This window comes from Catharus ustulatus, chromosome 1, assembly GCF_009819885.2.
Source record: "Catharus ustulatus isolate bCatUst1 chromosome 1, bCatUst1.pri.v2, whole genome shotgun sequence".
Lineage (NCBI taxonomy): Eukaryota > Metazoa > Chordata > Aves > Passeriformes > Turdidae > Catharus > Catharus ustulatus.
In genome coordinates this window covers 44,375,887-44,393,654 of record NC_046221.1, presented here as the reverse complement: position 1 = coordinate 44,393,654, position 17,768 = coordinate 44,375,887, and the positions used below count along the sequence as shown (strand labels likewise).

Here is a 17,768-nt window from a genome sequence, read left to right as displayed (position 1 = left end):
TTCGCTGTGCAAGATTATTCCCTGCCCACTACAAATGTCATTCATAAATGCATACAAAAAAAAACCTAGAAAATCCAAATAACCAGAGTGCAAAAACTTTCTCCAAGAGTAATTTTATATGTGCAAGTAGAAGACATCTATTTCTTAATACTTAGCCTTCACCCACAGAAAGAGTTTTTTCCATTAGTGATTTCTAATGTAATTTATAGTTAATGATCTAAGTTGTCAGCAACACTCTGGCAGTCAAGGAGAACTTTTGTTCTAAAAGATCCCATTCTCTAACCTCTTTTCATCCATAGTTTGGTAGGGAATGCCAATGTTTTCTCCTCCCTAAGATCCAAATCATTCTGTTTGCCTCACTGAACAGTAAGCACTTCATTAATTGCATGCACTGAAGCCAAGTGAAGTTTTCACTCCACTCTTAGAGAAGATATAAAACCCAGTCAAGCACTCCAAACAAACTGATGTTAGGGGTGTGCAGTCAGGATTTCCAACAGCATTTTCACCCTTCTTGTCTCTGGCCTTAGCCTTAAGACCTCCACCAAGGCCAATGAAAATTGTGAGACAAACTTCCATAGAACTCTCTCAAAACCTGCTGCACCATGGAGAGGTGCAGATGGGTGCTTTCTGGGAACTGAGCTTACCCAGACTATTTTAAGCACCAGGAATTGTTGGACAACAAGTTTTCCATTCACTGAGCCCTCAGCTACTCTGTACAGTCCAGTCAGTGCCTAGGAGATTTTACAGCTGCAGTAAGTACACCTAAGTTCCCCATTTAATGTTCATCTCTAATAAATCAGAGACATTATGGCTTGAATAAGCCTCCCCCAACAAGCAGGTATCCTGCAATCAGTGACAGCACCTATCAACACCACCAGCACGGCTCCACCAAACACTGCCAGCTGCCATCTGCTGCTCTGAATCAATGGGTTTGCTCATCTCAGGTGCACACCTCTCTCAGACTGTCAGGGAATGACCAAGGGTTCTAGAAGGACACAAGGATGCCTTTGAAATAGCCAAGGAAAAGAAGAATTTGTTTGTACGCTCAAGTTGCCATTGTTTCTTTTATCACCCACCCCAACACCAGTTTTTGTTGTGCCAGCTAGAAGGATGTAGGTGGCGGATGGGGTTGCTGTCACTGTCCACCATAATTCAGCAGTTCAACAGCCTGGAGCTCTAAGCACCTCCTTAAACACCTCTGGTTTTCTCATCTATTAGTTCTGAGAATCAAAAATTATCTATTTCTGGACTTTGTTCATATTGAGCAGGGATTCTAACTAGGGAAAATGACAGCTGGCACACACACTCTGCAAAGGCGGGACTCCCCTCATAAACACAGAGGTCACCACATCTGCAAATAACAAATGATAACAGGGACAATAACACAAACAGTACTCTGGAGTTCATTTTCTCATTAATATATACCAGGTTTTATATCTCTCCCCAACACACAGCCAACATCCTTTCTGTTCCCTGTTTCTTCATCAGGCAGCTGGATTTTAAAATTCACTCTGAAATAGAGGTTTTCTTATTACTGACAACTTCTGCAACAGAACAGAGCTTTGCACTGAGGACTGCAAGACAATATGAGCATTGTATGGCATGATAGGATGTTTGGAATAGCAAGTTCAGCTTCACTGGCATATTAAGGAAGTATGACACAACAAAGGTTTTTAACGTCAATTTTTGGTTCTTTTATGGTAAAATAAACCTTTATGCATTTTTTTTTTCAACAGAGAGAAGACAAATGACAGGAAAATTCTTCCTGACATCTGATAGAAAGAATACTGCCTTTCTGTGTTAGTGCATCTCTTCTGTAGCTTGAAAGACTTTACAAAGGAGGTAGGACCTTGTTTAAATTCCAAAGTTAGTTCAGGATAAAGCAGCATGAAAGCTTAAAATGCAGCACACAATTTTAAGTAATTCTACATTCAAACACACATTTCTGAAGCAAAGTGACTTGTTCAATTTACTCGATACTAAGAACAGGTTATACTAAAACTTGAACGCGTCCCTGTTTTTCCAGGGTAAACACTCCCATAAAATGTGTATTCAGGAACAGGCATCCCCATGCAATTACTCTGGCACAACTCCAAACACAGATACGCCTTAAGGCATTGTTTATCCCTATAAAATACATGGTAAAAACATTTCTTTTCCTGTATAGAGCTACACCATTACTATAGCACCACCAGACAGAGAACTAGAGTCATCCCAGAAGCACCCAAGGCCCAGATCATTTAATCTTAGGTTTCATAATTTTCATAGCTTAATTTCATACGTGTCATGCATCTGGACCAAAAGAAAAATTCAGTCTTTCAGAAACTGGGCCTCAATACACCACAGGAGAACACAAAGTATGGAAAAGGCGGTTGCTGAGGCAAGTTTGTATTACCCTCTGAGTAGCGTGGTTGAGCATCTCTTGCCAGGCAGAGTCAAACTGACGCTTGTCATCTTCCAGCAGCCTCTGCTCAGCAAGTGAAATGGTCTCCTTTGCAGCACGCAGCACTTCAGTGGCCCTCTGAAAGTCCTGAGTCGCCCTCTGAGCCTCCAGCTGCGCCTAAAGGAGGAAAAAAAAAAAAAAAGGTTGGGCTCAGAGAGAAAGGAACCATCACGGTCATGTTCAGAAGATCTATTCCACTAATCCCAAGACTTTTTAAAACAGCCACACTGGTGTCACTGTTTCCCGAACTTTTACTTGAAATGACATATTTTTTCACTGGACTAAGTCCTGCTAAGACAGCAGTTCCCATCCAAAGAGGTCACTTGCCAAGAAGTGTCTCATGGTGTTTGGAGTCAAAAAAACTCACAGCTGATGGCCTACAAATAAGCACCTGGCTGACAGATAATACCTAATGATGTAGGTTTAGCCACTGATAAATAAACCAAAAGAAAATGAAATAGCAAACTAGTGGTATGTCAAGAATACACTGAGAATGGCACTCCCTGAGTTTAGTCAGGGCGGATTTTTATCTGATACACCATTAATCATGCTGAGAAAGTATTTTGGAATTATTACCTTGCTATAAAGAATAAACAAGTTCTCTGAGATGGTGACCTCTTAATTCTTTGGGTGTTTTTTACTTTGCTATCGCTGGTACACAACTGGTGCAGCACACAGACACGAGAATAACCAAGGGGATTTAAAAAAAATCTTTACCTGAATTTTTCTACATTATGTATTTCATAGATTTTTATTTAAAGGAGTATTTTTTAGGTGTTTTGCTCAGAAACACAACCTTTTGCAATGTAAGCCCCACATTCAATTAATTGAACATCCAGCACTGTGAAGACAGTTTTTACACTTCAACAATTTTTCAAAAATAAACCGGAATTACTCAGCCCATACCTATGAAAAATACCTTTGACCAGACAGACTGACAGAACAAAATAATGAAAAAACTTTACATATCATGATATACACAGAAGCAGTCTGGGAATCAAACATGAGAAAGGACTCTAAGATACAGAATACTACACTGAGAAAGATAAAGTCTTATGAACCAAGGAAGAGGTTTTAGTGTGAAGAAATGGTGGTCATGTGGGAAGTGGCTAAAAATCTCTGATACAAAATAAGTGCAACAAGGGTGCATTTCTTCAGCAAACAATTGGCTACACCTCCTCAACACCAGCTGCAAATACCACCACACTTGAGAAACCACAGTTATTTGTAAAGGTAATCGAAAAAACCCCTCCCTCCCTGCCCCACAGCAGGGAAGATGGACTCCCAATTTAAACACAAGTTTCAAAAGGAAATAAAGCACACTAAGTTTCCCTCACAATGTCCTGAAATAGCAGCAAGCTCCTCTTACTTCCTTTCCTCCCTCATATGAAGGTACTTCACCCCAAGGTAACCATGCAAAAATAGGAATTATGCGTCAGAGGTCCTTCAGTTACTAGCTAAAGAGGGAAATCAAAGTCATCACAATCAGAGCAGTAATTTCCTTCTGACCAAGGTCCCTGATGCATTTCCTTCTGAAGTGGTTGGTGGTGTTTTCCACAGAGAAGTTCATCTAACCATGCCTTTTGCTGTTTTCAGGCAGTTTACACCATATCACCCTGTCTACAGCCTCTGTGAAGAGCCAATACACTAAAGTGTTACTTTCTATGCAGAACTGCACATACCAGGGCAACATAGATCTTTGGGCCAAGGTTAGTGGATGTACAGCATCCTGGTAGAAGTCCAATGCCAACAAGATCTCTTCTCTCTGAAAAAACCCCCCAATAGTTTCATCTCCTCATCACCCCAGTCACCAGCTGCCTGTTTCAAATGTATTAATAAATTTTAAAGAATAAAATGTAGAATAACAATTTATTATTGTAGAATAAGAATAAGCCTCACTATAGAATATTCTTATTTAGCCACTAACTAACCTAAACCATGATACCCAGCAAGCACAAGAAAGTCATATGAGGATCTTTAAACAAGGTTTGACCTAGGCTTCCAGCAAACGATACAGCAAAAAGCCTGAATCTTAGACCCCAAAGTATCTACTAAATTTTCTAAAAATTCACAGCTCTTTTTCCCTGTCCAGTAAGTCTAACCTATGCTACCAAAGGAACCAAATGCAAATAAAGGCCAAAAGTTTCCCATAAAAGCAGTTTGAGATGGGATTTTAAGACAGGAACTAAAATGCAACGCTTCAGTAACAGCCTGCATCAAGTACTGTAGAACAGTGCTGAGGATGTTTGGAGGAAGAGCAAGACCAAATTTCATGGAAGACTCTACAAGAGGCAGCCAGGTCCCAGTAGCTTCCAGCAACAAGGCTGCAAAGGCAGTTCCAGTTCCTGCTGCATGAGCAGGCCTGCCCATGCAAGGAATGGCTTCCAAACACACAGAAACAGAAGGGAGACCCATTCCTAGCACAGCCAGAACCTCCTCAGCAGGTAACTGCTTTCGAAACTCAGTACAACCAGATCCCAGGGGCAAGGCAAGCACAGAAGTGCAGTTTTCTCACTGTAACTGCATCAGTACTTGAAAGTTTCTCTTGGCACAGATACCTGGGTCAGGGATCAAGACACCTAAAGCCAGCAAAAAGCCTGCAGAGTATTAGGAGCTGGGATACTTAATCCCCACAGAAAACAACATTTAATGGTAGCTTGCTGTACTAGTAGCTCTTCTGATGAAGGCCTTAACAGACAATTGACTCTAAAGCAGGAAAATTGTCTTTATGATTAAAAAAAAAAGCCAAATTTACAATTCAATTAGATTTCTGCTTGCACCTGGACCTGTAGGACACTGACAGCTGGAGCTGTTAACAGGCAGGCACACAATTCTAGGTTCATAATCCATTCAGCTTCATGCCCTCTATCTGCGTGGGTAAATGGAAAACTGAAACTTAAACACTCCCTGCCAACTGCATTTGTTGAATACTGCTCTGCAGTGGCAATTTGGAAACACTGTTTTGTTTTTGACCGACATAGCTAGTTCAAATAGCAATTTAGCTTCAACAGTTACCTGAAGTCAGTCTAGAGTCTTTACTTTAAGCAGTTTACTGAAAGTCTGAGAAAATAAAAAACAAATCCTAGGGTAAAGAATGATACATTTGTCATTAGAAAAACATCAACAGTTTTGTGGCTTTGCCAGTGTGAACAAAGATACTCAAACACTTTCTTTTGTGTCCTAGTACAGTCACCCAATAATTAGCCATCATTAAAACTCCCTCCAGCACATAGAAGTTGCTCTGCACCATCACCAACAGGTTGCTCTCAGTCCTAAGCCCACAGGTCACACCACTGGATGGAAAAGAGAGTAGCCATGTCCTTCGTGTGCTTTTAAAACCACAGAGAAATCAGCAGGAGCTCGTGTCTCCATCCAGCCTCCTTATATTGCACATAAACCTAACCATCTTAGACAGTGGCTGTTTCTCTCAAGACTAATATCCCAAATTCAAATGAATGGCTGAAAACTAGGTTGTCTTTCACCACAAACTTGCATTTGAGTTGAGAGAAATTTAGCCTTGGGGTCAAATAAGAGAAAATGTACTAGGGATGAGGACAAAAATTGCTGAGGGAGGTTGGAGCAAGTAGGATGTCGACTTTCTATCTGTGAACCATACCACTGCTGCTTGATGGAGTCTCCAATACAAAATACAGAAGTGGGAATCTCTTTCATTATAGTCAGAAGAGCCACTCCAGTGAAACTTCTTTTTGAAAATGAGCAAGTCCTGACACCTTGGGAAATGGGGGACCTGTGCCCCAGCTCCTACTGCCGCAGGGACACTGCTCACTGTGGTTCACGATCAGTGCTTTCTGCCAGGAAACTCAACTAAATGTCTTCACCACTCAGACCCTTCCTGTATCAGTGTAAAACATAAAATGTGAGTCCTTAAGAATTAGGACGATTAGACAGCCAGAGATTGAAGCTAAGGACAATCCCGCTGTCACAACACATCCGTGACACACTGTCCACACAGAGCATCAACTCTTCCTGCCACTCTTGGTCCCTCCTCTGCAACTCAGTCACAAGCAACCAGCTACAAACACATCTCCCATAACAGTAAATCCCTTCCCTACAACCAGCAGCACATCCACAAGTCCTGCTCTGCCCCCTCCGCATGGCCAAGAGCTCTCTTTACACCACTATCCACTCTGTTCTGCACATGTGATCTCCTCTCACCAGCTCATCTGCCTCCCTGATCTCCCTGGCTCTGACAGGCACAGCCCTGAAACTCCCAAGCAGCTCCCGAAGACTCAGAAATGACATTCAGTAGCAGCACTCACAGAAGCAAGTTGTGCACTGTAGTATAAAACATGTCATCTTAGAAAATAAATCATACAAAATTAAGGGGGTACTGACAGGTCTCATAACCACAAGCTATTAATATATTGCTGAAAGATACTCAGCCCTGACAAATCCCTTTTGGGGGATAAAAGCTGTAGCCCCATGGGCAGTCCTCTGCTCAGCCTACACAGGGCCTTGCACAGAAGGGAACCATGCATAACAGCCAGATTATGTTGTCAACTAGAAATTTCAAAAGCACTAGGCCATGGCAAGCTAACAGCAGAAAACAAAACCAGGCACTTTTTGAATGTAGCCCTCCTGGAACTGGCAGCACCATACAGACATCAGCTTGCCCACTTTCACAGCAAAAACTGAGCACTCTTTAATTAGAAAATACAATTTTCTGGTTAGTCCACACAGTTTCTGTTGATCCAAGCCCTCTTTGTAGTCAAGCCCTTGCCCAACTGCTAATAGAGGATTTCCCCCCAACTTTCCATATATATCTTGAACCTATGACATATCTCCATTTCATCTCATCTCTGATTTTTGTTTTTGTTTCTGCACAGTATCACTGACACTGAAACATGGTACAACAGAGCTACAGCATTCCTCTGAGGTTAGTCAACATCTAATGTACCCTGGTAGGCACTGCTCAGCCTCTGACACGTGAACACACCTGCACACAGCTAACAGTCCAGCCAGGCTGCCCCAAATAGATGCAGAGGGCTTATTTTGTGGAGACAAGCCCATGCAGAATTTCTCCCCTTGGCCAGCCTCACCAGACGACCAGAGCTCAAGTATTGACATTTAATGAAAAGGGCGTCACAACACAACTAGAAATTTTCCCATTAGAAACACAGGTTAGCAAAGATCACATATTTTCAAAATTGGCTTCTCATTCACCCCGGTGAATGTATCTCATCCTGCACTGCCAAGGTCTTGACATCCACTTTATTTCAGCATCTCTGAGTTATTGCCAATGAAAGACATGAAGCATCTCTGTTTATGACATCACCATAAGCTGGAATGTGAAGGAAACACACAGCTGCTGCTCAGAACAAGGCACCAGTACACCAAGTGCTGGCCCAAGGCCTTTGCTCTAAAAAGTACTTGTTTGTTACTGTGAAACCAATGTTTCTCTCACTCATTAATCTTTAAAACAATCGTTTAATTGCTACCAGCAAACACGTACCTGCTTACTAGCAAATAGATAATGATTACCTGTGCTCCAGTCCCACTCTTCAAAAGGAATCAAGTTTCAGATGTTTTCATTCTCGCCCCCTTTCCTTCTTGTATCAACATCCCACATTAATTTGCTGTGCAAAGTACAACAGGGAACATGTTTTGAAACAGGAGCTTTACTCCATCAATCGCCCACCAGAGCTGCTGCAGCCCTGCCTGTCTTCAGGGATCCCTCTGACTGCAGTGACTGCACCAGGGCATTCTGCACAAGCTTCTGGCAGGGATGAGGACAGCAGGATCACCACACACTGACCACAGCATCCCCATCTTACCCACTACTGCAGCACAGTCAGTGATGCAGAAGCCTAAAAGGCGAAGGCAGCTGAGTGCTCACTGCACCACTCACAGTAACCAGCCACTGAGTGCTGCTATTTCAACTTCAGTTTTCCTCAACCTGTTTTAATTTAGCTGACAGGCAGGAACAAGAGCAGCAGCCCAGATGTCAGCACAAGGACTCATAATGCTCAACATCCAAACAAATAACAACCTTGACACTGGCACAGTTCCATCCATGGCTAATCTGTGAATGACCCTAAATCAGAGATGGCTGAAAAGGCAGAACCTCAGCCTAGACCTTGGGAAACTTGACTGGACCAAGAGGCACTTTACAAGAAGGAGACCTGTGGAGCCCTGCACTTGGGGTGGAATAATCCCATGGTCAGCCCTGTCAGAAAGGACCTGCACATTAGAACAGGTGTGAGGCTGAGAAAGTTAAGAAGGTGCAGTCTCATTGGGAGTAATGCAAACCATGTCCTAGGCTAAACTAAGAGGGCCATAGCTGGCCAATCCTGCAGAGAGGTTACATAGAGAGGTTTTAAATCCCCATCCCTGGCAGTCTTCAAGACTTGGCAAAGCCATGGCTGATGCAATCCAGCAATGTGACAGTTCTGCTTTGAGCAGAAAGTTGGGATCTGATGACCTCCAAAGGTCCTGTACAACCAGTAGTTCTATCAAATACCATCACATTTTTCTTGGTTTCCCAAAATCTGAAGAACATTTTTGCAAAAACTTTGCAGGGATACTGAACGTTAACCTAGATACTCAAATGTACAGTAATTTCACAACTATAAGCCGCACCTGATTATAAGCTGCACTTTCATTCGCAGCAAGGATGCTTGCACAACTTTCACAAAATTGCCAATTAGTAACAGAATCGTGGGATTGCAGAGTTTACTGGCTCAGCTTGGGGCCGTGCAGGCTCAGATTGGCCCCGCTTTTCCCCTGCTGGGGCCATGCAGGCTCAGATCGGCCCCGCTTTTCCCCTGCCGGGGCCGGGCGGGCTCTGGCTTGGCTCAGGGACTTGTGGGCTCAAACTTCTGGGTTGGCAAATTTCTGAACCTCATCAATATATTAGCCGCACCTGATTATAAGCCGCACTTCCAGGTTTGGACCAAAATTTTAGTCAAAATGGTGCGGCTTATAATCATGAAATTACTGTATTTATTTTCCTGAATAAACAGACTGGTGATGCAACTGAAGCGGGGGGTAAAGGTGCTGTTTGCTTTTTTTAAGGATCATAACCTTCCTTTCCCCTCTCTCCCTACAGCCTAAAAACTCTGATCCAAACCAGAACTCTAAAGTAGTAAAAACACCCCAGACACCCCTTCTAGCTATACTTTTACATATATATCTTCTAAAATCCAAGGTTTTGGGAGTTACCTCATTTTGACAGATCTACAAGGCCTGAGCTATAGAATCTATGATGACTCTTTGCATAAAAAAATACAGTCTCTCAAGAGTCTGAAATACCCTGGTGTTCTTAAAGCAGTTTATTATAAAGCTATACAATTGAACATGGGTTAGAATTTGTTTTTTCAAAAGCAGATTGAAAGATTTTTAACTGGATTGAGAAGGCAAAGAGGAGAAAAAGGTTAAAACAAGCCTTGCTAGAGTTTTGTGAAACACAAACTGTTTCCTTCCTGCTGCATAACTAGTGAAATGCTTATGGAACACCTAAACCATGTCTCCCTTAGTCTCTGCTTTTGATTAGGTGTCTTATTCTTGCACTGGGCTTTTCGGTCCCCTATGTGCATCCACGCTTCTCTTCTAACAGTCAAATTGTTGTAGAAATGACCTGACACCCAGTTCTGTGTACATTCCTGTAGTCTATAAAAAGGCTCAGGAAATAAGAGCAGACATACAAAGCACATTTCAAGAGACATCTAGCTCTGTGCTAAAGTTAGGTGGTATGTGCAACTCCTTTAAGACAGGATCACAAGTGTGTTCAAAGACCCAGCAGGTTCAGGGCACAACCAACAGCTCTATCATTAGCTTCTTCTGCTACCAGTATGCACACAGCTGGACTCCTCAAAGGCAGAATGCCACCTCCCTTCCTTGGGCTGTGGAAGGAAATGAGAAAGAAAAAGCATCTGAGCACACAGTTCCTTAAATACTGTTATGACCAGCCCTGGACTAGACAGAACAAGCAGCTGCCAGCCCTTTTCTGTTCTCTGGCGGCTCCCATCTAGGTCGTAACCAGGATCTTGTGAAAGGAGGGCAAGGATATCCCCTCTGAGCTGATCACTGCCACTGTGCAGTCAGTTATCTGAAATCTGCTGGTCTCCTCACTGGTTTTAATTGATGTAGCTCCTTGCCTTACAGGAATAGGGAGGCAATGCTTACTTGGGTGCAGACTGCATGGGAGACACTACCCCAAGCCTTCTGCCCCTCCTTTGTTTTTCATGTGGTTGTTGAGAGATGCTGGTGCGCTTGGAGTTACTCACATTAATTAACAAGTCTGTGGCACCAGAACATGACAAATGGTTTCAGTCTAATACCATCCAGGCACAGCCTTCTTGGGCATTCACTGACATCTGCTTGTTAGTTGTGCAATTGTCTGCGGCCAGAATTATTAAGCTGTTGCTTTCTGGAAGAGGGGATGATAAAATATGTCCAGTTTTGATCTCCAAGGCAAAAGATCTTATTAAGAGAGAAAACCACCATGATAATCCTCCCTGCTCTATGCACCTGCATTCTGAGAGCTTAGGCAGTGAGTCAGCGAGTCTATGGCTTACAGCTGGTTTCTAGGTTTACAGAGGTTCTACATGCTCATCTGCACCTGGCAGCAGCCTGCTTTGCTGCAGTTAAATATAGAAGCAAGGAACAACTCCCACGAATACACCATGCAATAGATACAATTCCTGCTTTAGTGGCTTTTGCTAATATCCAAGATAATCAACATTCAGCACATACAGATGCAACAGGTATGTTCAGGAGAAACACAGGATTGTTGTCTCATGTAATTGCCACCAAAAGCAGCAAATGCTTTTAAGGAGAAGTTGGCAAGGAATTGGCAGCCTGGTTCTGAAAGCACATCTTGTACATGCATACTGGCATAAGCAAAGACAAGGCATGTGGGTAGTTTCACCTGGCTGATGGGCTGTTCTGGACATGTTCTCCAGTTCCCAGAAAGCTTCACACCCACCAGCAACTGCCTGTCCTCAATACCAGGAACATGCTCTGGGAGAAAGCTGCAGGCTGACCTTGTCCGCCTTTGCATGCTCACAGATACTTATGAGGCAGTCACTCTCCTAAGGGACATGCTGAAGATAACAATTGAGCCTTCAACATTTTTCCTAGTCAAATTACACAACTCCATAGCACAAGTGAATAACAGGTTTGCTTCACTTAAACAAAGAAGTTGCAGGCAGTGTCCTGGACTAATGAAGGGCTAAGTCCATTCCTTGAAGGAAATAGTCTAGGTAGCAGAAGGAATAGAGAATATGTTAATTCCACTTCACTGCTAGCAATAAAATCCTCCTTTAAGAACAAGCCATCAGCACACTTGACCTACCAAGACAAACCAAACAACAACAAACCAATAAACAAACAACCACCAGAAACAGACACAGCTAAAAGAGGTGGACATCTCTTTCACATCCTGGCAGCAAAATTTCTTGTTTAATAGTACAACTTTTTGTTGGCTGCAATTGAGATGTATGAGTAATTTCACGAATACAAGCCGCACCGTTTTGACCAAAATTTTGCTCCCACACCAGAAATGCGGCTTATACTCAAGAGCGGCCAATATGTGAATAATTTTCTGACATTTTCAACCGCAGGAGTGCAAACTGAGTCAGCGCAGACTGCAAAGTCGAGCACCTGCCAGTAAAACCCTGCATTTATGCGGTTGTTACAAATTGGTTACTGTGTTGTGCGACGGGTGGAGCTGCTCTGTGCAGGCAGCACAGGGGGTGGGGAAGGCGGGGCAGCTCCCTCCTGCTTGGCCCCGCGGCTCGGGGGGCTCCCGTCCCCGCGTGCCGCTGCCTCAGGAGCGGGGTAGCTCCATCCCCGCCTCCCACCGCCGCCGCGGGTGCCGGCGGGCTCTGTGCCCCCCCTGCCACCGCGGGGCAGCGCCGGGCCGGGGCGAGCAAGCCCAGCGGTGGCAGCGGCCGGCCCCAAGCGGCCCCGCCGAGTGGCAGCGCCGAGCTGGGCCACCCAGCCCTGTCGGCAGCCCCGAGCCCGCATGGCTGAGCCGAGCCAGTAAACCCCGCCCTGCCGTGGTTCTGTTACTATTTGGCAACTTTGTTGCATGTGGTTCCTCCCTGCGAACGACAGAGCGGCTTATACTCAGGTGCGGTTTATTTATGGATGAAGAACGAAACGTTTGCCAACACCCGGTGATGCGGCTTATACTCAGTGCAGCTTGTATTTGTGAAATTACTGTATTTGTTACAGAAACAAAGTCAATGCAGAGCCATTCCCACACGTTAATTTCCTAATACAGAAATTGGACTCTTCAGATAATCTTTTCCAGCAAGAACAGACAAAAGCTCCAAAATTCATACTGTTTTACTAAAGTCATAATGAAACACATCCAGAGGCATCCGTATCACATATGTTTTGGCAGCAGACCTTAGCATGAGCACTTATCACTCCAAAATAAACTCTCACCTATTTAGACCACTGTACACAATAAAGACTTGGTTGGCTGAAAAAATTCCCCCAAGTTGCAAGACTTGTGCTGCCTTCAGCAGTCATCCCTGAGCAAGTATCACACAAACAGGTACATAGGATATCACCCTGACCTCAAGCCACCCAGGCTCAAATGCCAACTACTATTTTTAACAGATTATCCTGTCTGTGGTTTACAATCTCTTGAAATAGCCTTTACTAGAGGCCAGAAAAAAAATCAGGAGAGGAAATGATGAGAGACAACAAAGCAAAGCAACATTTCCTTTAAACAGTTTTCTTCCTGTAGATCTGTGTTTTGGCAATAGCTGTCCAAGTGCTACAGTCACACAAAAGAATGCACAATCTAATCTCTTGGGTTTTTCCAAAATGAAGAGGATGCAAAATGATGTTACTCAAATCTTCATACAACAACAGAGGAAAAAAAGGGATTCTGTTCTATTTTCACATTCCAGCATCCTTTAAGAGCTGTTTACACTTCCTGCCAGTTCTAGCATCTGTTACTGTATAATAGTCAGACCACCTGTATCACTTCTTTCTGCCTAAATCAGCTGACATCTCGAAAACCCCCAGATTTTTCTGCACCAGCCTTGGTACTCCAAAGAACTGAGGGTATTTCCACACCAACTTAACCAAGTATTCCATTACTTCAGACCTATTTGCACAACACTTTTAAGTATTTCACAACAGAAAAAAAAACATTCTTGAAGGTAGGAAAAATAATTAGGTCATTTGATTCCCAACAATTAATGGAGAGGAGGTTGAACAGCTATCTGGGTTTCAACTACAGTCATCCACTATGGCTGAGAACTGATGCAAGTTTTGTAGGATTGGACAAAGTGGGAGAAACAAGAGAGAGTAATTTTTTTCATCTCTCCTAAATTAATTCTTCAAACAGTTTAAACAGTATTTTCTTCGACTTCTGCGAAGAAAAGCAGAAGAGAGAAGAATCTCTAATTTACAGTCACAGTCAACAAATTCACCAAATGATGGAATCCTCCAAGGCACATCAGCAAATAACCATAAGAAAACCAATAACAGTTTTTGCATCAATAGCTTATACAACTATCCTTCAACAGAACAGTGCTCACCCAAACCAGAAAAGTAGGGTGCATGAATACCAACCCAGAATAACTAGACCCATTCAGAGGCTCAGAGAAATACAGGTGATCTAACTTTTAGAGGGGGACATGCATTACACACAGAACTTACTGACACAGGTAGGTCAACTAGCAAGTGGTTAAAATTAGTTCCCACTATTCCAACGTGCCAGGAACATTGTACTTGCAGATGATATTGTTAGAGATGCCACCTCCTCTGCAGGAGATATAAGCAACAGAGCACTAAATTTGAATCAGGCAAGGATTATTTTTTTTCTGTTCATCTAAGAAGTAGTGTTTTCAAACATGGGACAGATTAAGAGGGTAAAAACCTGCCAGCCACACTGACCTACTGTCCTACGTTAGTAAGGCTGATAGGAAGACAAATACATTAAGGAGCTTTCCATCACAGATCAGATCTTTGGCATAATCTTCCCAAGCTGACAAGGCAACATCTGTCATCTTCTCGGCAGTGTAAAGACAACCAGTTTGACACACTGCAATGTCCCACTGCTCAACCAGGTGACAGAGCCAGAACACAAAAGTCACATTTAGTGAGGCTTTAAGTAAATAAATAATGTTAATAAATCAGCCAGGCAAAACCCAGCTTGTTGACCCAGGTAAGTGGCCCTGAGTTCCCTGCTTCCTAAAGCAGTTCCCTGCTCTGTAGCTACTTTGGCCTGAAGGAAAATGCAACAGAACCATGACTCAAGACTTGAAATACAGTTTTCAAGTTCTAAGAATTCAGGTGGAACAAACAGCACACCAAGCACAAGCTCTGTGCAGCAGCAGTGAGACACTGAGTGCTGATGGCAAGGCAGTGACTCCCACCCGCTGCTCATGGGGTTTCAGATACAATTGTGCAAAAACATTTGCTTGACTGAATCCAAAGTTCATGCTGCTTCAGAAAAAGCTTACAAAATTCAGTGGATTCCCTGGCGAAAGTCCAGGAAGTGACTCCTCACCCTCAATAATAAAGTTACAGATTCCCTTGCTTGGCTTATGTCCTCTTCAGCCCCACAGCCAGTCATGCATCGTTTGGGAAGGGAGATTAATATTCTGAGAATGCCCTTTGGGATCACAGCAGTGGGAACTCCACATTTCACCAGAGGGCTGACGTCACGTCGACATGATTTCCCCAAGATTTAATGATGTGTTTTGTAATAAAAAAACAAAAACATTGGTGGGAAGAAGGGGTTCAGACCTAGAGCAGGCCCATAGGGAGCAAAAAGGACACAAAGCTTCACAGGCAAACAGGTACAACACATAGCCTCAATGCCTCACACTTTCAGGGACTTCTTGCACAGCTCACCAATGTTTCATTTCCTTACCATTCTTCACAGCACTGAGTTTCCCAACTGCTTACCCAGCAAGTTCCATGTCTCTTTTCCCTTCAGAGCACATCAGTCACCTCTTCCCAGGCAAGGCTTGTGTTGCCTCCCTCCTGTGCCACAGCACCAACCAAGACCATCTCACCATCCTCCATCCCACAGACAGGTTTCTCAACCACAAGGAAAGTCCCAGCTCAGGAAGGGAGCTGCTCCCCTGCCTCTCCACCAAGTAATCTAACAATCACAGCCATCTCCACATGGTTGATTTACAGACCTGTGCAGTGAGTCGCTTCTCACGACGTTCACCCCACCTTCCTAATACAGGCATCATTCCCTCCCATCTCCCACTGCCAAGAGGCTCCCCGAGACCCACCAGGGTAGCTGCAAGACAGCATCCTCAAAGGGCAAACAGCACAGGCAGGGCACACAGCACAGGCAGGGCACAAACAACACAACCTACACCTCCACCCTAAGCTGGTTATTGCAAAAGACCAGAGCAGCAGCATCCATCCAAAATACAAACAATACAAAATGAAAAAAAAAAAAAAAAAGAAAAAAAAAGAAAGTCCTAATAATCAGACAAGGGGAACGGTTTTAAACTAAAAGGGGAGAGATTTAGATTACATGCAGGAAGACATTATTTACTCAGAGAGTACGGAGGCATTACTATAGGTTGCCCAGAGCAGTTGTGGATGCTCCATCTCTGGAAGTCTTCAAGGACAGGACAGCTTGGGCATTGAGCAACCTGGTCTAATGGGTGTCTATGCCCATGGGAGGTGGACTAGAACTTGTTGATATTTAAGGTGCCCTCTAACCCAAACCATTTCATGACTGTGTGATTACTTAACAGCCACAGAAAGCAGTTAAGAGCTCTGGGTGTTTGTTTTTTTCCTTTTTTTTTTTTTCCCTTAAACAGAGAATTTGCAGAAGGTTTGTCAAAGTTTATTTTCAAGTTTCTGTATTCCTTCCTTTCAAAATGTGAATTCACATGATAGTTATTTGGTTTATGAACAGTTAACCAGAAACACTGCTTCAGCCAGGAAAGGTCAGTTGGTTGTTCCACTGTAACTGTGCCAATAATTTTGCTTTTTACTAGTTTCATGGCAAGACTCCAAAGAGGAATGCAAGTCTGTCACAGTTCTGCTGACATTTAATTTTTGCTTCTCAAGTTCCTTCTCCCTCCACCTATTTTTTTTTTTTTTGCCAAGATATGCTTACCAGATTGGAGAAATCAGTCTTAACTCCTTGTTGTCCTAAGCATGAGCCTCAGGACTTCATAAAAGTAGGATGTAGGAGATTCTTTATGACACGAGAAGTCAATATACTGATGGATAACACATTCAGTGTCTAGGCAAGAGGGAAAGACCTGGACATCTACCACTGCTGGAACTGTACCCAGGAGCTGTCATCCACACTCAGTGCTGTCCGCCTTTTCCCAGGATAGCCAGCTGGTGCTTTGATCCCATTAGTTCTCATTCACTGAGCAAACTTGGATAGAAAACTGGGGTGCTGCAGGAATTGACACTGGCAAGACCACTGTTTTCAGTTCCTAATTAATCTTCCAGGATGTTCGGCAGTTTTGAACCTCCAAGTCACATGAATTTAAAAAGCTTTTGTTTCCTGAGCTAAGGAAGTTTTACTATCTGTAACTTTCCAAAATTGCCACACTACTTTCAGACATCTCAAGCTGCACACTTAGAAGCTGAGATGCAAGGGCCGCTTCAGAAAATCTCGTTCATTTACTAGCTTGATCTCTGCAAAGAAGGGTATCAGTCTCATCTGCTGAGGAAGGCTCTTCCAGCTAGGTAGGTGTGCTTTTATCTGCTTACACCCCTCCCACCTTTACCACCAAGTGGTTCAGTTTCTCCTCCGTTCCTGTTCTGCAAGATTACACCAGCTGCTTTTCATCCTGATTCACTTTGAACAAAAAATTCACTGAATCACATTAAAACTTGCATTTGAGAGAGTAAAAATTTCCCAGTGGTAACTGGGCTCTCCTAAGTTTTGTCAAGAAAGGTAGAATGGAGGTGCAGGATCTAAATATCTGAAAGTTCACCTCTAATAATTCTTTATTCTCAGCTAATTTCTTCACACAGATGTGGTAATCCAGTTATAGAATATTACATGAGTAAAAGATTATTAGTGAGGTGAAAGAAAGGAGCTCTACAACATCAAAAGTTGTGGTGAACAGGATGGGACAGCTGTCCCTCCTTACTTGTCTATCAACTGCACTTCCTTTCAAGTATGCCAGGACATCAACGGACAAGAACCACTGCAAATGCTCATTTTTTTCCAAGGTTTTTCCAAGTCTTTTAGGACAAAAGAGTACTCCTTAAGTATGCCAACATCATGAAAAAAAGAATTAGTTGTAAAACCTAGAAAGACTGACCCAAGAGGTAGCAGAACATGCATATCCTCCAACATATTGCTATATGAACACATGGTACAGATGAGTTCTTT

The 17,768-nt window shown here is 43.2% G+C and overlaps 1 protein-coding gene across 1 annotated transcript in view; it reads right to left on the bottom strand.

Annotated features, from left to right (window-relative positions):
* SH3BP5 (SH3 domain binding protein 5) overlaps positions 1-17,768 on the bottom strand; it is a 53,400-nt gene that overhangs the window by 18,832 nt on the left and 16,800 nt on the right. Inside the window, exon 4 of the mRNA XM_033061717.2 lies at positions 2,396-2,560. Within this exon, the coding sequence (XP_032917608.1) occupies positions 2,396-2,560 (165 nt within the window). The remainder of the gene's footprint in view (positions 1-2,395; positions 2,561-17,768) is intronic.